At 38.9% G+C, this 24,685-nt stretch overlaps 2 protein-coding genes across 2 annotated transcripts; both read left to right on the top strand.

The window, feature by feature from the left end:
- Positions 1 to 3,251: 3,251 nt before the first annotated feature.
- On the top strand, positions 3,252 to 9,151 carry LOC149040915 (uncharacterized). The gene is made up of 5 exons (XM_089214664.1): positions 3,252 to 3,315; positions 3,829 to 4,079; positions 4,354 to 4,468; positions 6,549 to 7,699; positions 8,900 to 9,151. The coding sequence occupies exons 1-5, from the start codon at positions 3,252 to 3,254 to the stop codon at positions 9,149 to 9,151; spliced, it is 1,833 nt and encodes a 610-aa protein (XP_089070790.1).
- Positions 9,152 to 12,684: 3,533 nt separating this feature from the next.
- LOC149040914 (uncharacterized) lies at positions 12,685 to 16,550 on the top strand. The gene is made up of 4 exons (XM_089180438.1): positions 12,685 to 12,844; positions 13,421 to 13,671; positions 14,050 to 14,164; positions 14,504 to 16,550. Exons 1-4 carry the CDS (start codon positions 12,781 to 12,783, stop codon positions 15,652 to 15,654), a joined length of 1,581 nt encoding a protein of 526 aa, XP_089036564.1. The 5' UTR covers positions 12,685 to 12,780; the 3' UTR covers positions 15,655 to 16,550.
- Positions 16,551 to 24,685: the final 8,135 nt, after the last annotated feature.

Below are 24,685 nucleotides of genomic sequence, written 5' to 3'. Positions count from 1 at the left end.
TCATTAACATTTTATTTGGTAGACATTTCAACACTTTTTTTGGGGGTGACATCAAGCCTAGCAGTCTTGTTGGAAACAAATCCATACATTTTCCTAGGTTATATACTAGGGTAGTTAACCCTAAAACTTAAGACACAACTCGAAATTTCGATTGTGTCTATTTGTTACATTTCACTTTGTGAAATGTTGAAAAAAGTTCATTTCTTTGTATTTATTCCATCCAGTAGTTCTTGCTTGTGACAGATTTCAGTGTCATTGTCATAGGAACTATTTAATGTGATCAACCAACAATTATTACAGTGAGACTGCTACATTGGAAAACTTGTTTCTGTTGATTCCAATGAAGAAAGCGTCCCATTCTTTCTCCGGCCCCAACCAGCTTTGTTACGCTGAAGGGCACTTACCTTAAAGACTGTTTAGAACAACGTACGGGTACCACAGGCATGAAAGAGCCTTTAGGTTCGCAGCAATCCCAAAAATCCATGTCACATCCATCACTGGGGCCATTTTAACAAAGATCAAAGCCACGTTAGAGCTTTGCTGTTGCTAGGTCACTTGTCTGGCTCTCTGAAATAACCAAAATGTGAATAGCCCTTGTTTTAAAATTCAGATTTGTTTGCGGTGTTTTGTAGGTCATGTAAGCCGTCGGACAAACAGTTGAATAGGCAAAGCGCAGACAGACAGACGGTTGGCTTTTAATGCCCTTTGTTTAAATAAACATAGTATATATTGTACTCACCTTTCGAATTGTAATGATATGAAAGCTAGTGTATCCCAGAGAAAAGAAGTTGAAAATCAGAATCAGTCCAACAGGCAAAATGAATGAGAAGATCTCTGCTTTCTCACAAATCGTCTACTGGTGTCCAAAATCAGAAATCGGCCTCAAAGGTCCAAAATCAGAAATTGGCCACCAGTGTTCGAAAGTTAAAATTGGCTACTAGGGTCTAAAATTCCAAATTGGCCGCTAGGGTTCAAAATTCCAAATCGATCGCTAGTGTTCAAAATCACAAATCGGCCTCTAGGTTTCAAGATCAAAAATCGTCTACTAGGGTCCAAAATCACAAATCGGCCACTAGGGTGCAAAATTTCATATCGGCCACAAGCGTTTAATATCACAAATTGGCATTTAGCGTCCAAAATCACAAATAGTCCACTAGGATCCAAAATCACAAATCGGCCACTAGGGTTCAAAATCACTAATTGGCCCCTAGGGTCTATACTCACAAATCGGTCACTGGGGTCCAAAATCACAAATTGGCCACCATTATAGACAATCGGAAATCGGCCACCTGGGTCTGAAACCACATCGGCTTGGCTTTTAGCGTCCAAAATCACAAACGGTCCACCAGGGTCCAAAATCACAAATCGGCCACTAGGGTCTTAACTCACAAATCAGTCACTAGGGTCCAAAATCACAAATCGGCCACCAGTATGGACAACCGAAAATCGGCCACCTGGGTCCTGAAACCACATCGGCCACTAGGATCAAAAACCACAAATCGGACACTATTGTCCAAAATCATGAATGGGCCACTAGTGTCCAAAATCACAAGTCGGCCACTAGGGTCCGGTATAGAAATCGGCCACTAGTGTCCAAAATTACAAATCGGCCACTAGGGTGAAAAATCACAAATCATCTAGTTGGGTTCAAAATCACAAATCGGCCACTAGGGACCAGAATCACATATCGGCCGTGAGTGTCCAAAATCACATCGCGTTGACGTCGTTCTTAATTCCTTTCTCACTTTTCTTTTTTCAACGAGCAATGCATTTTTAGATATAAAACAATGTGCCACCCAATTATTAGCCGATGTGGTGCCTGTAAATTGTTCAGCTTTAACACCAAATCGAAACAACCACACGAACTGATCTTGTTGAGAAGGAAATCTACGCTGAAATCTTCATATATGTTTGGCAAAGGAAGCATTTTCATAGACAGCTGAATTATAACTATGTTCAACAACTTTTTTTCAAAATTTTCTTTTTAGTGTTTTGAAAAAAAGTTCAACAATTGTTTTCTGTCTGTCTAGAATGCCAAAATCGTCACAAGTTCTCATGAGAAAAGATTTGAAAGCTCTTGTGTAATTGTTTTTCTTCGATTGCAATAAAACAAGCTGCAATTGATGTGGAGCATTCTGTTAACGATGACGATGCATCGCCGAAATGAAGGAGAACCTACAGACAAAGACGACCAATTAATGATCAACCTGTTAGCGAGTTATACGATGCATTGTAATCACTATAATCATTAAAGAGGCGCTGCATGGATACATGCGGTTTAAAATAAAATATATAACCTAAATTCGTCACAAGTATAATTATATGTAAACTTACCATCCGGGAAATTCCAATATTGAACTTTAACAAGATGGCCTTCTTGACTTTCTTAAGCAGGAATACGATATTACATAATTTGGAATCACCCAAAGGATGGTATACCTGTTTGTAAGAGGGGTATCGACACAAATCTTTGTATTTTCTCCTTTTCAGTGTTGGGAGGGTGTTTTATCTTTATGTTGTGTCTTAATTAGACTGAGTGCAGGTGCTAAAGCCCCGTTGACAAGAACTGGTAACCAAATTTGATTTCCTTAGAGTTTATTTTCGAACTTTTTCTTTTTTATTGGAAGGTAATTCGTACGTGATGAAAATATCAACACCCAATGCATTTGATGAACAGCAAAGTTCATTGAAATTCTGCTCAAAAATATTAATTAAAGCCTGAAGCAAGGAAAATATGATAATCAGCTCCTCTTTACAAACAGTTTGACGTAATTCTTTCCAGTCTTGTTGATGTCTCAGTTGTGTGACTTCCATTATACTTAAAATCTCTTCCTTTTTTAGAAAAAATAAATAAATTCTCTATGCAGTGGAAGAATATAATTTTCTTATCTTACCTTGAGAAACTCTATAACTTCTGTAAACGGAATTCCCCATATAGCACTTGTCTAAAGAGGAACTGAAGTTGAGAGGGAAAATGGTCTCCAGTTTCGAAAAATAGGAAGTTAAAATCTCTGTAAATCGATAAGTAAATTCTTTGATCCGGCTTCACTGTTATCAGTATTATATTCATTATAACCACTATACCACCCCCTTGTGTTTTTCCAATACTATTCCATTAAAAATTTAAACTTAGTTATTTTGTGGCAAAACACACACTGAGGTAAGCAGCCGTATTCTAAACGGAAAGTTGCCGTTACTCTTTTATTCGCCATCTCGCTCGTAAAGTAACAAAGAAAACAGACAAGTTGGCGATGAAATCGTTAGGATTCTTAATATTTTCATTTCTGGTTGGAATTTGCAACAGTAATGAGCAAGGTAAGTATTAAAACCACCTGGCATAACTTTTGACTATAAATATATGAAAATCATATATATGAACTGGGGATATAGAAATGAATACGCAAGCGATCTTCGCAGTTATAATACTACTTAAGCAGTAGTGAAAAAAAAGGCATGAAAATATTTTAGGCCTGTACGGGAAGCGGTGTTCATAACCACGAAGATCACATCCATGTTAATTGACATAAATTTTATTAAATAAATTTTTTAAAACCATTCTTTTCTTTTTTTTCTTTTCTTTTCTTTTGAAAACTTTATCTTTTGATACTCACTCACACTAGTGCTGCCTTTAATGGGGTAACTTCTGCGATTTGGCCGGATTAAAAAAATCATCGATCAAAATCGCTAAGAAGATAGTTTCTATCGCCCACCTTGTTGAATTGGTGCAAAGATTTTCTTCGGAACAAGTGTTCATCGATCACCACAATATCAAGCAAAAGTAATGGTTAAAAATTTATGGAAATTAATTTCAGTTTGCTTAATTTTAAGAAAACTGTCGGCAAGTAGAGATGAACCCTGTAAAGCAGGACTTCATCCTGGAGAAACATGTTTTCAAAATAATGGAGGTTGAGACAGCCAGTGCATGTGAAGTGAACTGCTTCGCGGAAGCTGACTGTGTTTCCTACAATCTAAAACTGCAACAGAATGGAAAACTTTTGTGCGAATTGAATGATTCAGATCACGCAAATAATCAACAGGATCTAAGATACAAAAAAGGGACTGTTTACAAATCATTTAAGGTAAGCTGACTTATTCTCACATACAATTCCGTGAAGTTTCCGTGGATAAAACGATGATATATTCTAAATTCATAGGATACATAGGGTGGATGAATGCATGAATGCGTAAATGCATGAGTGCATTTGTACGTGAATGAATTGATGGATGTTTGCGTGCATTTTGAAATTAATAAATAAGTTAATAGGTGGATTGGTATGGATAAATTAGCTGGAAGAAGGGAGGAGGAAGGGTACCAGAGCAATCAATTCTATAAATATCTTTATATCTTCACAGAACCTCTGTTCCAGTACGCTTTGTCCATTGAAAAAGCGATGCCAAACTGGCTTTACCAGGAAGGGTTATCGCTGTGTTTGCGCAAATGGACTACTTGGAGAAAACTGCACTGAAGGTATGTTGAGTTGATTGGTTATCGACAATAATCGTGCATTTCTCTTTTAGAAGTCGTTCAACTTGGAGGACCTTTGAATTTAAATAAATGAAAAATTTGTTTAGGTATCAGAAGGAAAATAAGGGCGTGAAGAAGAAAGCTATACCACATGAATATATGTAAGGTCTTAAGTGCCGCTCTCGCTCAGAGCAGTCCTCTCGACTTCCCGACGGAAAAAAATTTTCCTTTATTTTTTGCCCATGAAAAGGGTTTAGGACACATGTTTCAAAAACAGTTTAGTTGTTCTCCTATTCCCTTTTTTTGCGTCGCCATAAGCCAAAAATGACTTTTGGCCAGTACACCCGTGTGGACAGCGAACGAAAGTGTAAATTTCACAGATTTTGTCCAGCGCGCATCGACTGAAATAATATAGCTCATGGAATTCTATCTTGCTACAAGTTAAAAGGTGCCTTCGATTAGCAGACAAAATATGGAATTTTCAGCTGAAATATTTTTCATACAAGCGTGATCAGAGGAGAGCCTTCTCTTAGACCTTTGTTTGCGTATCAAAATTCACCAATTTGTACGAAAGAATTCTCAAAATGCAGGCGTTAATCGAGCTAAAAAAGCATATCAGTGTATAGTTTATACACCAATGAGGTCACCGATTGCCTCAAACCCGCGGGCATATCTGTAGCTTTCATCCACCGACATCTTGAGGATTTCAGGTTTTCATAAAAACTGAATGGACAATAGATGCCGAGTTGTCCTAAAACGTTGCGTAAACGTGATCGGTAGTAACGCTTGCACGCTTGCGTGACTTACAAAGTAAACAAAGGTGATGGGAATGCGCCTTCGCGATAATTTTCGTTAAAATATCTGGTCATGAACCATAACCACAGTGTGGAGAAGATCAAAATTAAAGAATAAAGTTTTGGCACTCTAGTCATTACAGACATCGTGTTGCTTAAAAGGGCTCACAAACAAGTTGAAATACATTACAGTGTTATTTACCAAAACAACACGCATACACTCTGAAAGAATTCTTCACCCTACGTTTATGGAGAATTCTAAAGTAAATGGTGTAAATGACCTTCCCGATTTTGTTTCCTCAGTATGCAAAAAGCTCGATGGAATCCTCCACTAAAATACCTCTAAAGATTAAAACAGTTTCGCGGGTTATGCAAAAATTGAATACCACTGGTACGTTTCATTATATTTCAAACTCTGTTTTCAAAAGGAATTCTCACCTTTGTTGGTCCGTGGAGGCAATGCCGAGTTTCATTGCTTACATTGGTAAACGGTTTGCCAAAAAATTGGATCGGTACATTACCACCATTGTGTTCAAAGACGGGAGACTCTACAAATGCATAATTTGAAAAAAGTATTTAGGTATACTAGATTACGCACTTAGAGTGTTTTCCAAGGGCTTTCCTATATATGAAATACTTTTAAATATTTCAACACTTTGACGCCCGGTGTATTGCGTAAGTTTTTACAAAATTGTGGCAAAAGATCAAGTCTCTATAAGGCTCACACCGAATTGATAAGGGCAAAAAAATCAGCTAAAAAAATAAAAGAAACTGCCTACCATTTTTGGAAAACCTCTTGTGATTTAGCTCCTTTGAGTGCAAGGCCTTCTTTACAAAGCATGTGGAAGTAATAAGAAGAAACCTCTCGAGCATATCCTCGAACTCGTCTCTTTTCCCGTCGAAATAACCCAAGAAGTACTGGTTTTCAACAGAACAATTTTCAAAGTTTTCCACGAGGAAGTCGATCTCCGATTTATTTACAAAAGAATGATTAGTCGCCACCATCATGACGCATTCTAGTGTCCTAATCAAAAATTGTCTTCAGTTTTTAGATGTCATCCTTTCGCGGGTTTTTCCAATATTCGCGGGTTTCATAATTTTCCCGCTGACCAAAATTACCGTGTACTCTTGCCCTCGACAACTTAAAATGGAGCTGACTGCAGAAAAGTTGTCGCCTCAGAACAGCGGTTACTATCAGATCTTGAATAAAGTAAACAATTGTCTTGATTGATGCAGTAATGAGACTATTTACGTTATTCCCATGGCTCATTATCATTTTGGTGTTCTAGGACCGCCTTTGGTGCAAGCTGTTCCCGACATAATTGAAACTGTGGAGGGTAGGAACATTACTGTAATATGTAACGTTACAGCTAATCCTAAACCAGACAGGATCATATGGAAAAAGTCTAATGGAATTCTTTCCAGCGCGACGACCATTGTTTGTGAAGGAAATCTCACCATACTGAATGTCACTACACAAGACAACGGCTCTTACGTGTGTACTGCGACAAACCCCTGGGGTACCAAATCATCGTCAGTTCTCCTTCGTGTCTTTTCAGCTCTCAAATTTGTCATAAAGCCTCCGTGCAATGTGACAGTGATGGCTTATGAAGCTGTCATTCTGCGTTGCTCTGCTTTAAGCGAACTGAAGCCAACCATCCTATGGATGTATGATGGAACGTTTTCCCTACCTTCAGGGGCGGCTGTCGACTCCTTGAGTGCTTTGATCATTTTATCTGCTAACATGTCTCATTCTGGTACTTACACTTGCAATGCGACGGATGCATTCAGCTCAATTCAAACAAGTGTCACCGTTCTTGTCAAATACCCTGAAACCTGCAGCAAAGTGAAAGCAATCATCAGCGACGTCAGTGGTGATTACCTCATCAATCCTGACGGTGTCCATGGCGAGGATCCATTTCCAGTTTACTGTAACATGACTGACAAAGGAGGGGTTGGAGTGACAGTCGTCAGTCACGACGGTGAAAATAGAACGCAGGTGATAGGATACAATGGGCGTGGTGAATATTCCCTTGATGTTCATTACAGATCTGCCAGTATATCTCAATTAAAGGCTCTGACGGAAGCCTCTGATAACTGTCAACAGTTCATCAAATACGAGTGTTTCCACGCCTCATTAATCAAAGATGGATATTCATGGTGGGTTTCGCGTGACGGCCAGAACACGACGTACTGGGGGGGAGCAAACTTCAAAACTGGTGGCTGTGCATGTGGTTTAACTAGATCGTGCGCTAATGACCAATCTCTGAAGTGCAACTGTGATAAAAATGATAGAAAGTGGCGGGAAGACAGCGATTTTCTCACCATCAAGTCCCACCTTCCTGTCAAACAGCTAAGATTTGGTGACACGGGAGATCCATATTATGATGAAGAAGGATACCACACATTGGGAAAATTAATGTGCTATGGTATGACCCAGGTGCAGACAAAATTGAAAACATGAAAACTCGGAGCATAGTCGTAACAAATCATATGTAAAACTACAACCAATCACAACTTGGTTGCTTGACATAATTCCTGCGCTGGAGGTGTTTTCCATGGTTATAACCAGTACTCATTACTTTTATCATCTTTTTTCTCCTCTTTTGTGTTTGATTGTTGGCTCAATTGATTTTTGGTCATGTGACACTGAATGGAAGAGCTCTCTAATCCAGTCTTCCCCCACATCATTAATCCATCATTAATTAAGTTGTATATTGAAAAAGTTAACTCAGCAATAGAATCAGTACGTTATTAAAGACATGTACAATCAGTTTGTTTCTCTTGTAAACTGGAACGTGATATCACAGTGCAATTCAGAGATAGAAATGCCCTTACTGTAATGACGTAGGCATCACAGTAAGGTTACGCAATACATTGCAATCATCACTGAGTTGATGAACTATGGCTTCAGAAGCCGGTGATTTTCATATATGGCTTGAGACGAATTTCGTGTACATATAAACGGCCATTGTGTATCGCTATCATTGAAACTTTGCCGCAACTAAAAAGCAGATACGGTGGCTGAGGGGAAGGAGAGGGGAATAAGGAGTTACAGACAAATAGTTAAAAAAAATCATGATCAAAGGAAATTAAGAGGTTTGTTTATCTGAAAAACAATAGCGTTGTTTTCTTCCAAAGACTGTCGTTATCACCAGAGTAATATCTTCTTCTGCCGAAGGATTCCCCTTATTCACAATGTCTTTTGAATAAAGGTTTGGAACAGAACAGGTTACTCACACTCTGCATTACTCGAAGGTTGGAAAACCTAAAAGAGAAGGTCATATTGAACTTTCCTCCCAAATGTTCTGTCACTTAAAAAAAAAAATTAAAAAAATGGTCTCTGCATGAAAATAAGCTAAATTTATATTGCTGTTATTGAAATAGTTTAACCCTTGCTTATCCGACTGCACTCTAAAAATCTAAATCAACCAGAAAATACACCTATAAAAGTCAAGTTTTTTGCGAAACTATCCAAAGGGCTTCTATTTCACAAGCAAAGAAAGATTTGTTTACTTAAAAAACTCCACCTATAAGGAACGTTCGAAGTCCTTTGACCACCCAAAAGGCACGGCTCAAATAAGACCTTGCGGCAATAACCGACATTAAGTCTTTGACTCTGTTTTTCTCTTTTTCCCAGAATATTGGCGAATTTGCTTCTGCGTCTCTTGAATCAGCGACACTGCTTCACTTGCGTGATATAGGTTTCCTAGCTTTCAGCCTCGAGGCAGAAGCATTGCTCCCTGGGGTTCAATTTTCCCATTCTTTCTTCATTCGTCTGTGGTGCTTGCTTCCTAAGGACTTTGGAAAATTGGCTTTTCTCCAAGCCAATAGCAACAAAGGACAGGAAGATGAATTAAGCCTAACAGTCTTGTTGGCAACAATCCATTAATCCATATTCTTTTCTAGGTTATACGCTGGGATAGGTAACCCTAAAATTTAAGACACAGCTCAAAGTTTCGAATATCTATTTGTTGCCCTTAACTTTGTTGGCTGTTAAAAAAAGTTCATCACTTTTTATTTATTCTGTCCAGACGTCTTACTTGTGACAGATTTTAGTGTCATTGCAATGGGAGCTATTTAATGTGATCAACCAACAATTATTACAACGAGACTGTTTTCTCTAATTTAAAGTCAGCTACCACATCGGGATACTTATTTCTGGTGATTCCAAAGAAGAAAACGTTCCATTCTTTCTCCGGCCCAAACCAGCTTTGTAACACTGAAGAAAACTTACCTTATCCCAAAAATTCATGTCTTACCCATTACTAAGGCAATTTCATGATAGATGAAAGCCAAGTTTGGGCTTTGCTGTTTTTTGGTCATTTGTCTGGCTCTCTGAATTAATTAAAGTAGATTAACCCTGGTTTTAAAATTCAGATTTCCTTGCGGTGTTCTGTAGGTCGTACAAGCCGTCGCACAAACGATTGAATAGACAAGGCGCAGACAGACAGACACTTGGCTTTTGATGCCCTTTGTTTACAAAAGCGTAGTATATATTGTGCTCACCTTTCGAATTCTGATGATATGAAAGCTAGTGTGTTCCAGAGCAAAGAGGTTGAAAATCAGAATCAGTGCAACAGGCAAATAAATGAGAAGATCTTTGCTCCTTCGCAAATCGTCTACCTACTAGTGTCCAAAATAAAAAAATTGGCCTCTGGGGTCCAAAAATCAAAAATTGGCTACTTGAGTCCGAAATTCCCATCGGCCACTAGTGTTCAAAATTACAAATTGGCCACTAGGGTGCAAAGTCACAAACCAGCCACTAGGATCCACAATCACAATTTGGACACTAGGGTCCAAAGTCCCAAATTGGCCACTAGGGTGCAAAATTTCATACCGGCCACTAATGCTCACAAATTAGACTTCTGCGTCCAAAATCACAAATAGTCCAGCAGGCTCCAAAATTAAAAATTGTCCAGCAGGCTCCAAAATCACACAAATCGGCCAGGAGGGTCCATAATCACAAATCGGTCACTACGGTTCGAAATTACAAATCGGCCATTAGCGTCCAAAATCACAAATTGGCCACTGGTATGCATAATCAGATATCGGCCTCTGTTTTGAATCAGAAATCAGCCACTAGGGTCTCAAATCACAAACCAGCCACCTGAGTCCAAAGTCACAAATCGGACACAAGGGCCCAAATCTACAAATTGGCCACCGGAGTCCCAAATCCCAAATCGGCCATTAGGGTCCAAAATCACAAATCGGACACAAGGGCCCAAATCTACAAATCGGCCACAGGGGTCCAAAATCACAAATTGGCCACTAGAGTCTAAAATCACAATTCGGCCACTATGGCCCAAAATCCCAAATCGGCCAGAAGGGTCCATAATCACAAATCGATCACTGAAGTCCAAAATCACAAATCGGACACAAGGGCCCAAATCTACAAATCAGCCACTGGGGTCCAAAATCACAAATTAGCCACTAGAGTCTAAAATCCCAAAACGGCCACTAGGGCTCAAAATCACAAATCGGCCAGAAGGGCCCATAATCACAAATCGAGCACTAGGGTCCAAAATAAAAAAATCAGCCACTAGGGTCCATAATCACAGATCGGCCACTAGGGTCCATAATCACAAATTGGTAACAAGGCTTCAAAATTACAAATCGGCTATTAGGGTCCACAATTACATTTCAGCCTCTATTGTTTAAAATCACCAATCGGACAGTAGGGTCCAAAATCGAAAAAACTGCCACTTGTGTCCAAAATCATAAATTGGCTACTAGTGTTCAAACTTACAAATGGGTCAGTAGTGTCTAAATTCACAAATTGGGCATTAGAGTCCAAATCACTTATCAGCCACTAGGGTCCAGTATCACAAATCGGCCACTAGTGGCTAAGATCACGAATCGACCACTGGGGTCCAGAATCACAAAGCGGCCAGTTGGGTCCAAATCGCAAATCGGCCATAAATGTCCCAGTTAAAAGATCGGCCACTGGGGTCTAAAATCATAAATCGGCCACGAGGGTCCAAAATCACAAATACGCCAAAAGGGTCCATCATCACAAATTGATCACTTAGAGTCCAAAATCACAAATCGGCCATTAGGGTCCAGAATCACATATCAGTCATGAGTGTCCGAAATCACAAGCCTTTTTCTAGAAAATGTCATTGTTGTTAACGTCGTGCTCAGTTCCTTTTTCACTTTTCTTTATTCAACGAGCAACGTATTTTTAGATATATAAATGTGTCACCCATTCGTTAGCCAATGTGGCGCCTGTTTGCTGTTCGGCTTTAACACCACACATCGAAACAACCACACGAACTGATCATGTTAGGAAAGAAATCTTCGTTGCTAAACCGAAACTCGCCAAACTCGTCACAATTTCTTATGCAAAATAGTTCAAAAGCTGTTTTGTAATCAATGTTTTTCTTCGATCACAATAAAACAACCCCTGTAGATTTAAAGCATTCTGTTAACGATGACGATGCATCACTGAAATCAGCCTGTTAGCGAGTTATACGATCTATCATAATCCTTAAAGAGGCACTGCACGGAAACGTGCGGTTTAACATAAGAATTTTACCTATTTTGTCACCAATATAATTATATGTAAACTCACCAACTGGGAAATTTCAATATTGTTCTTGAACAAGACAGACTTCTTGACTTTCTTAAGCAAGAATACGATTCCTTTTCAGTGTATGGAGGGTTTGTTTATCTTGACCTAATTAGTCTTTATTAGACTGACTGCAGGTGCTGAAGCCCCGTTGACAGGAAATGGTAACCAAATTTGATTTCCCTAGATTTTAGTTTCTTACATTTTCCTTTTTATTTAGAGGTAGCTCATACATGATTAAAAAATATCAACGCTCAATGAATTTGATAAGCACTAATATTCATTGAAATTCTGCTCAACAATAGCAATTAAGGCTTGTAGCGCGCAAAATATAATAATCAGCTTTTCTTTGCACTATGACACAGTTTGACGTAATTAGTTCTTTCCCCTCTTGCTGATGTCTGAGTTTGGAAACTTCCCCTATACTTTAAATCCCTGCTTTTTTCAGAAAAAAATGGTTCCTTTTAAAGTGGAGGGATATAATTTTCTTCTCTTATCTTTAGATCGTGCATAACTTTGGTAAAGGGAAATCCTCACTTGTCTGAAGAACAACTTAAGATGAAATCAAATTGTAACCAGTTGTGGCACCTGCTAAGTGCTCAGAAGCAACGCAACTTAAAAGTTTAAAAAAAAGGGAGACAATTTCAATTGTAGAGATTAATAACGATAATATTATCACAGCGACCTAGAGAGAAACGGTCTGCGGTTTCGAGAAATAGAAAAACCACTGTAAATCGATATCTAAATCTTTTCATTCGCCTTGACCGTTTTGCAAATTTAATTATGTAACCGCTATGTCATCGCCTATTGTTCGTCCAATACTGTTCCATCGAAAATTGAAACTCAGTTTTTTTGTCGCAAAACACACACTTGGGTAAACGGAAAGTTGACGTTACTCTTTCATTCGCCATCTTGCTCGTAAAGCAACAAAGAGAACAGACAGGTTAGCGATGAAATGGTCAGGATTGTTACTTTTTTCATTTCTGGTTGGTATTTGCAGCGGTAAAGAGCAAGGTGAGTATTAAAGCCACCTGGCGTAACTTTCGACCGTAAATATATGAAAATCATATATGCGAACTGCGGATATAGATATGAATATGAAACACGAAAACTAATTAAGCAGAAGTGAAAATTAGGCCTAAAAAATTCAAGCCTGCATGGGAAGTAGTGCTCATAACTGCGAAGATCGCTTACATATTCACAGGCGTAAATTTTATTAACTCAATTTTTCAAAACTTTTCTTTTCTTTTGAACACTTTACTCACTCACGCTAGTACTGGCTTCAATAGGGTAACTTCTGCGATTTGGCCGGTTTAAAAATCATCGATCAAAATTGCTAAGAACATAGCTTCTATCGTTCACCTTGTTGATTTGATTGAACGATTTTTTTTCGGAAGAAGTGTTCATCCATCATCACAACATCAAGATCGAAGTAATGGTTAAAGCTTTATGGAAATTAGTTTTTTAAGTCTCAGATATTATTATATGAAAAAGAAAATTTCATAAGACGAACAATTTTGATGCGTCCTTGAAAGAATAGGTTGCTCTTCTAGATACAGAAACCATACTTTCATTTTGCCTAATTTTTAGAAAACTGTCGGCAAGTAGAGATGAACCCCGCAAAGCAGGACTTCATCCTCGAGAAACATGTTTTCAAAATGATGGAGATTGAGACAGCCAGCGTATGTGAAGTGAACTGCTTCATGGAAGCTGACTGTGTTTCCTACAATCTAAAACCGCAACAGAATGGAAAACTTTTGTGCGAATTGAGTGATTCAGATCACACAAATAATCAACAGGATCTAAGATACAAAGAAGGGACTATTTACAAATCATTTAAGGTGAGTTGACCTATTCTCATCAATAATTCCGTTAAGTTTTCGTCGATAAAATTATCATGTATCTTAAAAGTATGAAAAGAGAAAATCAAATCAAATATGAAAGAGATGTGTGAGTTTTTTTTCACTTTTCATGTTGTCTGGTGAAGAAAACCATACGTTCAAACTTTCTTTTCTGTAGATGGAAAAGAGGATGCATAGGATGGATAAATGCCTGGATGCATGAATTCACGTGCGTAAATGCACGTATGCATTCGCACACGTATGAAATGATGAATGTATAAATAAATGGGTGCATCCGTATAGACGGATTAGCCGGAAGAGGGGAGGAAGCTGGGTACCGGAACGACATATTCTAGAAATATTTTTATATCTTCGCAGAACCGCTGTTCCAGTAGGCTTTGCCCATCAACAAAGCGATGCCAAACTGGCTTCACAAGAAAGGGTTATCGTTGTGTTTGCGCAAATGGACTACTGGGAGAAAACTGCACTGAAGGTATGTTAAGTAACTAAGAAATTTTTTAAGGTATCAGGAGGACACAGAGGAGTGAGGGAGACAGCTTTACCGCATGGTTATTTATGAGGTCTTAAATGGCTTCTGTGGTCTTAAATTGCTGGGATGGACAAGGAATTCTTGCAGAGGACCTCTCTTGGCCTCTTGCTCATAGTGATCGACTGGTAATGGGTCTGACATAAAATGGAGCTGACTGCATAAAAGTCGTCGCCTCAGAACGGCGGTTACTATCAAATCTTGTATAAAGTAAACGATGGTCTTGATGGATGATGGAGATTTTTTACGTTATTCCCATGGCTTATTGTCATTTTGGTGTTCTAGGACTGCCTTCAATACAAGTTGTTCCCGACATAATTGAGACTGTGGAGGGTAGGAACGTTACTGTAATGTGTAATGTGACAGGTAATCCTAAACCAGACAGGATCATATGGAAAAAGTCTGATGGGATTCTTTCCAGCGCGAGGACCATTGTTCGTGAAGGAAATCTCACTATACTGAATATCACTAAAAAGGACAACGGCTTTTACGTGTGTACTGCGACAAACCCCTGGGGTACCAAATCATCATCAGTTCTCCTTCGTGTCTATTCAACTCTCATATTTGTCATAAAGCCTCCGTCGAATGTGACAGTGATGGCGTATGAAGCTGTCGATCTGCGTTGTTCTGCTTCAAGTGAACTGAAGTCAACCATCCTATGGATGTACGATGGAACTTTTTCCTTACCTTCAGGGGCGTCTGTTGACTCATTGAATGCTTTGATGATTTTATCTGCTAACATATCTCATTCTGGTACCTACACTTGCAATGCAACTGATGCATTCAGCTCAATTCAAACAAGTGTCACCCTTTATGTCAAATACCCTGAAACCTGCTCCAAAGTGAAGGCAAACATCATCGACGTTAGTGGTGATTACTTCATCGATCCTGATGGTGTTCTTGGGGAGGATCCATTTCCTGTTTACTGTAACATGACTGACAAAGGAGGCGTTGGAGTGACAGTCGTCGGTCACGACAGTGAAAATAGAACGCAGGTGATAGGATCCGAAAGGCCTGGTAAATATTCCCTTGATGTTCATTACAGATCTGCCAGCATATCTCAATTAAAAGGTCTGACGAAAGCCTCCGATAATTGTCAACAGTTCATCAAATACGAGTGTTTCCACGCCAGATTAATTGAAGGTGGATTTTCATGGTGGGTTTCGCGTGACGGCCAGAACATGACGTACTGGGGGGGAGCAAACTTCAAAACTGGTGGCTGTGCATGTGGTTTAACTAGATCGTGCGCCGATGGCCAATCACTGAAGTGTAACTGTGATAAAAATGATAGACAGTGGCGGGAAGACAGCGGTTTTCTAACCATCAAGTCCCACCTTCCCGTCAAACAGCTAAGATTTGGTGACACGGGAGGTGAACATCTTGATGAAGAAGGATACCACACATTAGGAAAACTAGAGTGCTATGGTATGACCTAAGTGCAGAGCATAATCGTAACAAATCATATGTAAAACTACAACCAATCACTACTTGGTTGCTTGACATAATTCCTGCGCCGGAGGTGTTTTGCATGGTTATAACCAGTACTCATTACTTTTATCATCATTTTTCTCCTCTTTTCTGTTTGATTGTTGGATCAATTTATTTTTGGTTATGTGACACTGAATAGAAGAGCTCTCTAATCCAGTCTCCCCCCGCATCATTAATCCATCATTAATTAAGCTGTATATTGAAAAAGTTAATTCAGCAATAGAATCAGTACTTTATTAAAGACATATACAATCAGTTTGTTTCCCTTTTAAACTGGAACGTGATATCACAGTGCAATTTAGAGATAGAAATTTCCTTACTGTAATGACGTAGAGCATCACAGTAAAGTTACGCAATACATTGCAATCATCACTGAGTTGATGAACTATGGCTTCAGAAGCCGGTGATTTTCATATATGGCTTAAGACGAATTTCGTGTAGATATAAACGGCCATTGTGTATCGCTATCATTGAAACTTTGCCGCACCTAAAAGCAGATACGGTGGCTGAGGGGAAGGAGAGGGGAATAAGGAGTTACAGGCAAATAGTAAAAAAAAAGTAATGATCAAAAGAAATTAAGAGGTTTGTTTATCTGAAAAACAATAGCGTTGTTTTCTTTGGAAGACTGTCGTCATCACCAGTGCAATATCTTCTTTTGCCAAAGGATTCCCCTTATGCACAATGTCTTTTGAATAAAGGTTTGGAACAGAACAGGTTAATCACCCTCTGCATTACTCGAAGGTTGGAAAACCTAAGAGAAGGTCATATTGAACTTTCCTCCCAAATGTTCTGTCGCTTGAAAAAAAACAAATAAAAAAGTGGTCTCTGCAAAATAAGCTAAATTTACTTTGCTGTTATTGAAATAGTTTAACCCTTGCTTATCGGACTGCACTCTAAAAATCTAAATCAAGCAGAAAATACACCTAAAAGTCAAGTTTTTACGAAACTGTCCAAAGGGCTTCTATTTAACAAGTAAAGAAAGATTTGATTACTTATAAAAAACTCCACCTATAAGGAACATTTGAAGTCCTTTGACCGCCAAAAAAGCACGGTCCAAATTAAACCTTGCGGCAATAACCGACATTAAGTCTTTGACTCTGTTTTTGTCTTTTTCCCAGAATATTGGCGAATTTGCTTCTGTGTCACAGTTTCTCATGAGAAGCATTTGAAAACGCTCTTGAATCAGCGACACTGCTTCACTTGCGTGATATTAGCTGGGTTTCCTAGCTTTCAGCCTCGGGGCAGAAGCATTGCTCCCAGGGGTTCAATATTTCCATTCTTTCTTCACTCGTCTGTGGTGCTTGCTTCCTAAGGACTTTGGAAAATTGGCTTTTGTACAACTCCAAACCTTCCCAATCGCAGCAAAGGACAGGAAGATGAATTAAGCCTAACAGTCTTGTTGGCAACAATCCATTAATCCATATATTTTTCTAGGTTATACGCTAGGATAGTTAACTCTAAAATTTAAGACACAGCTCAAAATTTCGTATGTCTATTTGTTGCACTTCACTTTGTTTTATTTATTCTGTCCAGACGTCTTACTTGTGACAGATTTTTAGTGTGATTGCCATGGGAACTATTTAATGTGATCAATCAACAATTATTACAACGAGACTGCTTTCTCTAATTTAAGGTGCTTGCTTCCTAAGGACTTTGGAAAATTGGCTTTTCTCCAAGCCAATAGCAACAAAGGGCAGGAAGATGAATTAAGCCTAACAGTCTTGTTGGCAACAATCCATTAATCCATATTCTTTTCTAGGTTATACGCTGGGATAGGTAACCCTGAAATTTAAGACCCAGCTCAAAGTTTCGAATATCTATTTGTTGCCCTTAACTTTGTTGGCTGGTAAAAAAAAGTTCATCACTTTTTATTTATTCTGTCCAGACGTCTTACTTGTGACAGATTTTAGTGTCATTGCTACGGGAACTATTTAATGTGATCAACCAACAATTATTACAACGAGACTATTTTCTCTAATATAAGGTCAGCTACCACAAGGGGATACTTATTTCTGGTGATTCCAAAGAAGAAAACGTTCCATTCTTTCTCCGGCCCAAACCAGCTTTGTAACATTGAAGCACACTTACCTTATCCCAAAAATCCATGTCTTACCCATCACTGAGGTAATTTTATGATAGATGAAAGCCAAGTTAGAGCTTTGCTGTTGTTTGGTCACTTGTCTGGCTCTCTGAAATAATTAAAGTAAGATTAATCCTGGTTTTAAAATTCAGATTTCCTTGCGGTGTTCTGTAAGTCGTGCAAGCCGTCGCACAAACGATTGAATAGGCAAGGCGCAGACAGACAGTTGGCTTTTGATGCCCTTTGTTTACAAAAGCGTAGTATATATTGTGCTCACCTTTCGAATTCTGATGATATGAGAGCTAGTCTGTTCCAGAGCAAAGAGGTTGAAAATCAGAATCAGTGCAACAGGCAAATGAATGAGAGGATCTTTGCTCACTCACAAATCGACTAGCTACTAGTGACCAAAATAAAAAAATTGGCCTCTAGCGTCCAAACTCACAAACCAGCCTCTGGGGTCCAAAATCAAAAATTGGCTACTTGAGTCCGAAATTCTCATCGGCCACTAATGTTCAAAATTACAAATTGCCCACTAGGGTGCAAAATTAAAAACCAGCCACTAGGATCCACAATCACAATTTGGACACTAGGGTCCAAAGTCCCAAATTGGCCACTAGAGTGCAAAATTTAATACCGGCCACTAATGCTCACTAATTAGATTTCTGCGTCCAAAATCACAAATAGTCCAGCAGGGTCCAAAATCACAAATAGTCCAGCAGGATCCAAAATCACAATTAGTCCAGCAGGGTCCAAAATCACAAATAGCCCAGCAGTTTCCAGAGTCACAAATAGTCCACAAGGGTTCAAAATCACTAATCGGCCTCTAGGGTCCAAAATCACAAGTCGGTCATCATTCAAATAGGCTATTAGCGTCCAAAATCACAAATCGCCCAATAGGGTCCGAAATCACAAACTGGGCATTAGTGTCCAAACTCACAAATCGGCCAGGAGGGTCCATAATCTCAAATCGGTCATAAGTATGCATGATCAGAAATCGACCTGTACGTGTTTTGAATCAGAAATCAGCCACCAGGGTCCCAAATCACAAACCAGCCACCTGAGTTCAAACTCACAATAGTGGTACTTATGTCTCATGGACCTTGAACCACAGCGGTAAATATTTGCTCGTCAGATACGAACTGAATTGTCGAGGAAGTGCCAATCTCAGGCTGTTCATCCAAATCCACGAAAACATAGTCATCGTCGCTCTCTGCCTCTCCACTTTCGGATTCTTCATCCTCGGATTCCACGTCATCTTCATCACTCGACAGTTCTTCTGTTATCAGTCTCTTTATTCTGTCGGTAATAGTGACATCGAATGGCCTTCACTTTGTCAAGTTTCCGACCCACAGTCATCAAACCATGCTTGTTGAGATACAGGTCTAGTTCTCTTACCCGCAACTTTTCAACTTTGCCACCCTCGATGAGGTTATCCCATTGAAAGTCCTTGTACGTTCGTTCGGCCTCTTGCCTTCTTCGCTCCTTAGCTGCTCTTGTTCTGATGTCCTTTCGGATCTCAATATCCTTCAAATGATTAACATATGCAATGACGTGCTTCTCTTCCACATTATATTTTGAGCAGAAGCTCTTCATGGTATCCTGATCGTTTTTGATACTGTCAGAATGTTCCTCGTACAGATCTTTAATACATTTTCTTGGAAGGTAATCATCTGGTGTCCTGCCCGTCGATTCCGTCTGATAGATATCCATGAAATGTCCAGGATTGTTTGAATCTGGTACAGGTTGCGGAATTCTTTCCGTTTCTGGACCGACCCATCTATTGTTAGAACACCAGGAACAGAGATTGGAACTTTCTTCTCTTGACTCTTTACAGGCATCACGACAGAATTCCATAAAAAGTTCTCCACGAATATGGTGGTCTTCCATAAACGATTCGATCTTTCGGAAGTATGCTGCACCGGGCGCTTGCTCTTTGTTTCGTTCTGATGCACCCCGATAGTTGTCGAGGTAAACAGACCTAAAATTCCTTTTTTTTTTGGTCTGATCCCCCCCATTATGCTTGTCAATTACGGCTGATCCCCCCTAAAGGTCTTCAAAAAACCATGTGATCCCCCCCTAAATACTCCGACCCCCCCAGGCGATAAATAATGACTGGTCCCTAATAGTTTAAGCTTTATGGAAATTAACTTTTTAAGTCTCAAATATTATTATATGAAAATGAACGGATTTACACCATATTTGCGCAGTACAAAATGTCAGCAAATCTGGTCCAAAGCCGTAGCAAATGTGGTGCAAATGGGGTAAATGCCACATTTGCTTTAGATTTGCACGGGGGTTGCAAATCGTGGTGCAAATGTGGCATTTACCCAATTTGCACCACATTTGCTACAGCTTTGGACCAGATTTGCTCACATTTTCACTGCGCAAATATGGTGTAAATCCGTTTTTTCGTTCAGTGAATTTAAAGTTTCACAAGATGAACGATTTTTAAGCCTGCTAGCAAGAATAGGTTGCTCTTCTAGATACATAAACTATACTTTTTCTTTGCTTAATTTTTAGAACACCGTCGGAAAGTGGGAGATGAACCCTGCAAAGCAGGACTTCATCCTCGAGAAACACGTTTTCAAAATGATGGAGATTGAGACAGCCAGCGCATGTGAAGTGAACTGCTTCATGGAAGCTGACTGCGTTTCCTACAATCTAAAACCACAACAGAATGGAAAACTTTTCTGCGAATTGAGTGATTCAGATCACGCAAATAATCGACAGGATCTAAGATACAAATCAAAGTGCTCTGTGAGCAAACTCGTGAATTGACACATGATTGTAAGTGCCCCTAAGGCACGGGTTTACCCCTTGTTTTGATTTAGTAATCGTTTAGTTAATAATCTGTAAAAGTCACACTAGGTGCCTCGTCACGCGTTCCGTAAGTGGTATCGCATTTCCAAACAGAACGGATCTATTGTGTAATTCAATAATTCGATCGATTTCGCAAGCACTCGTGGTTTAATAGAAAGAAATTGTCTGTCGTTTTTATCGAAGGAAGGAAAGGTCTTTTTGTGTCAACTCTCGCCAGATCCGGCAACAATGTAAGTTTAATTTACCTCGAGTGTTTCTATAGCTAATTTCTTGTCCCTAATTTTGTGAATCAATTATTTTTAGCTTCACGGTCAAATACGACATTTAATAAAGGAGGCGTTCCATGAAAGAAATTGGGGCGATATTTGTTGTGTCGATCAGTGAGATTCGTACGGTCCAGCTAGCGGCGATCAAGCGTCGCTATATGATTTTTTAGATTATATGTTTAATGTTATCTGGTTTAGGGAATTTTGTGGTTGATTGTCATATCTAGAGTACGAGCAGTAGTTCAGTGTTCGCTAATGTAGCAAAGAAACAAAGTAACGTTTGGATAAGAAGGCATTACAATTGAAATGATCATGCTATTACATTTGACAAGGTGGATGATGTCATGTGTTTTAAACGTCTATCATTTTTGTTTCTGGTTCAAAAGAAAAGGTTGGAAGTAAATGTGGGTGAAAAGTGAAATTTACTGTCTTTCGTTGTAAATATTAGAAAATCAAGGCAATACTGTCTTAATGAAAACATTAACGATTCCCTCTTTATCAAATGAGACAAACGGGAACGAGTTTTGAGTGATATAACTAACCCAAGCCTGCCACCGTCATTTTGGATCTCCGCCTGGGTAGATTTAGGTCACGTGCTAGGCAACGTATGATCAATAACAAGATAGAATTTCATTTCAGGCCTATTTATCAATTTTGTGGTGTGTAACTTTCGCATTTTAGTACGTTGTATGTATGTTGAATCTTCAAATTGTCTTGAAACTTAAAAGAAAATTGTTCTTTAAAAATTCACTGAAAATCGGTAGCTAAAATTGTTTGTTTAGGTGTTATCTGATTTTCGTGTTAACTTGTTATTTCGTCAGTCGCCGGCATCTTTTGTTGCTTCACACAGGAAAAACACACGCGACGAAACGTAATGATCAATTTTGTCCTCAATCTCACGCTATAACAGAAAAAGCTTTTGAACATCTGTAAACTCCGAGCGCTTCGCAGTAAGTGATATTTTCAATGAATCTTCGGATTGTTTTCAAGTTCAAGGATTGTAAATTACAATTTTATGAAAAACGAAGGTTGTTCTGTTATTTCAGTATGAATCCTTGCATGCCTGCCAGTCGCTGGCGCCGCTTGTTGAAACTAAAACGAAAAAAAAAACTCTTTTAAGATTATCATTGGCTTCTTTTTCACCCCACCACTATTCTTAGCAACAAAGGTCGCCATTTCGTCTGTTTATTGCTCGCCAAAAACTATAAAATGCACTCAAAAGCCTAAAATCTAAAAAAAGTTTACAGGAATCGACCAATCGAGCGAGCGAGCGAGCGAGCGAATGCCATCCCCACATCGTATCTATAACTCGCTCTTGCGCATGCGCGCAATTCACGAGTTAAAAAGGGGCTGTTTACAAATCATTTAAGGTGAAATTACTTATTCTCATTAGTAATTCCGTTAAGTTTTCGTCGATGAAATTATCATGTATCTTAAATGAACGAAAAGAGAAAATCAAATCAAATCACAATAAGAGATATTTGAATTTTTTTGAACACCATAAGTTCAAACTTTCTTTCCTGTAGAAGGAAAAGAGGATGCTTAGGATAGATGAATACATGAATGCATGCATGCATTCGCACATGTGTGAGTTGATGGATGTATGCGTGCATCTTGAAATTTATTAATGTAAAAAAGGGGTGAATCGGTATGGATGAATTAGCTGGAAGAAGGTAAGAAGCTGGGTACCGGAGCAAAAGATTCTATAAATATTTTTATATCTTCGCAGAACCGCTGTTCCAGTATGCTTTGTCCATCAACAAAGCAATGTCAAACTGGTTTCACCAGGAAGGGTTATCGTTGTGTTTGCGCAAATGGACTACTGGGAGAAAACTGCACCGAAAGTATGATTGATTTTAGATCATACATGTACTTACAGGTCACCGTGCCTGAAATAACATAAACAATTGAGCTTCTGGGGTGCATTGGCGTTATCATTGACAATAATCATGCACGTTTCTCTGAGAAGTCGTAAGTTTGGATGATCCTTGAATTTAAATAAATGAGAAATTTTTAAGATATAAGGTATATTTTTAACGATTTTTAATGAAGTCTTAAATGGCTTTTGTGGTCTAAAATCGCTGGTATGGACATAAAATTCCTGTAGAAGACCTCTTATTTCCCCTTGCCTATAGTGATCGACTGGTCTAACGTAAAATGGAACTGACTGCATAAAATTCTTCGCCTTAGGACGACAGTTGCTATCAGATCTTGAATAAAATAGAGGATAGTCTTGATCGATACACTAATGAGACTATTTACGTTATTCCCATGGAATTCCAGTTAGGTCCAAAGTGGAGTTTTGCTCTGTCGTGTGCTCCCATAACAAGAAAAAAATACAATGAAGTTGGAACGAATACAGCGTTGAGCAGCTAAATTTATTCTGAAAACCACTGATGAATACCAGCAAAGAGAAAAGCTCAACTTGCAATCCTTAGAACAAAGGAGGTTTTTGCTTGATGTTTTATTCCTTTACAAAGCTTTAAATGGCCATATAAACATTAACTTATCCAGTTATGTCCAGTTTTTCATAGAATCCGAATACATGCTACGAAGAAAAAGATGACTGTATACTTAAGAAGAACTATGGAGGAACTAATACTTTTAAATATAGCTTCTTTAACAGGATTGTAGACATGTGGAATTCCCCGCCATACTTAGTTCGTCAGGCACCTTGTATTGATATTTCTTAAGAGGAGTGCCAGGGATATTTTGATCACGCGCCAGTGAATTTTGCCAAATATTATGTTTTATTGTAATCCTATATATTATCATAATTATATATTGTTTATTTAATTATATTTGGATTGGTGTTTCTATCGTAGTGTAATTATATACTTTCCATTGTAGTGTAATTATAGATATTAGAAGGGTGGTCTATCTTGTATGGGGTCTCTGACCCTTTTATAGACATTCCCTGGCACCATACTCATCGATAGTTTTCCTTCATATTGTTATCATTTAAGTTTTCTCTGCCAAACTGCAATAAATGGCTTATTATCATTTTGGTGTTCTAGGACCGCCTTTGGTGCAAGTTGTTCCCGAGATAATTGAAACTGTAGAGGGTAGGAACATTACTGCAATGTGTAACGTGACAGGTAATCCTAAACCAGACAGGATCATATGAAAAAGGTCTGATGGAATTCTTTCCAGCGCAAGGACCATGGTTAGTAAAGGAAATCTCACCATACTAAATACCACTACACAAGACAACGGCTTTTACGTTTGTACCGCAGCAAACCCCTGGGGTACGAAATCATCGTCAGTTATCCTTCATGTCTATTGAAGCCTCCGCCTAAGCCTCCGTCGAATGTGACAGTGATAGCGTATGAAGATCTCATCCTGCCTTGCTTTACTCCACTTGACCTGAAGCCAACCACCATATATATGTATAATTGAACTTTTTCCTTACCTTCAATGGCTGTTGACTCCTTGAGTGCTTTGATCATAACTTGCGAGGAGACAGCGGATTTCTTACCATCAAGTCTCACCTTCCCGTCAAACAGCTAAGACTTGGTGACACTGGAGCAGTTAAGGAGGAAGAATACCACACCTTAGGAAAACTAGAGTGCTATGGCCTGACTTAGATGCAGACAAAAATTAAAACATGAAAACTCGGAGCAGAGTCGTAACAAATCATATGTTAACCATAGCCAATCACTACGTCTTTTGAATATCGGTTTAGACCACAACAGGTAATCACCCTCTGCATAACTTGAAAGTTGGAAAACCTACAAATAGTCGCACTGAACTTTCTTCCCGAATGTTCTGTCGCATGAAAAAGAATTATTAAAGAAAATTGTTCTCTGCATG

The sequence above is a fragment of the Pocillopora damicornis genome, chromosome 8 (genome assembly GCF_964200805.1).
Source record: "Pocillopora damicornis chromosome 8, jaPocDami1.2, whole genome shotgun sequence".
Taxonomy (NCBI): domain Eukaryota; kingdom Metazoa; phylum Cnidaria; class Anthozoa; order Scleractinia; family Pocilloporidae; genus Pocillopora; species Pocillopora damicornis.
This window is presented reverse-complemented; position numbering and strand designations above follow the sequence as displayed.

Excerpts from the sequence above, each read along its gene's own strand:
- LOC149040915 (XM_089214664.1), top strand. The coding sequence starts at position 3,252 with ATGAAATCGTTAGGATTCTTAATATTTTCATTTCTGGTTGGAATTTGC. Across the intron at positions 4,469-6,548 it reads TGGAGAAAACTGCACTGAAG|GACCGCCTTTGGTGCAAGCT; the intron begins GTATGTTGAGTT and ends TTGGTGTTCTAG. Across the intron at positions 7,700-8,899 it reads TGTGCTATGGTATGACCCAG|AATATTGGCGAATTTGCTTC; the intron begins GTGCAGACAAAA and ends TCTTTTTCCCAG.
- LOC149040914 (XM_089180438.1), top strand. The coding sequence starts at position 12,781 with ATGAAATGGTCAGGATTGTTACTTTTTTCATTTCTGGTTGGTATTTGC. Across the intron at positions 12,845-13,420 it reads TTGCAGCGGTAAAGAGCAAG|AAAACTGTCGGCAAGTAGAG; the intron begins GTGAGTATTAAA and ends CCTAATTTTTAG. Across the intron at positions 13,672-14,049 it reads CTATTTACAAATCATTTAAG|AACCGCTGTTCCAGTAGGCT; the intron begins GTGAGTTGACCT and ends ATATCTTCGCAG.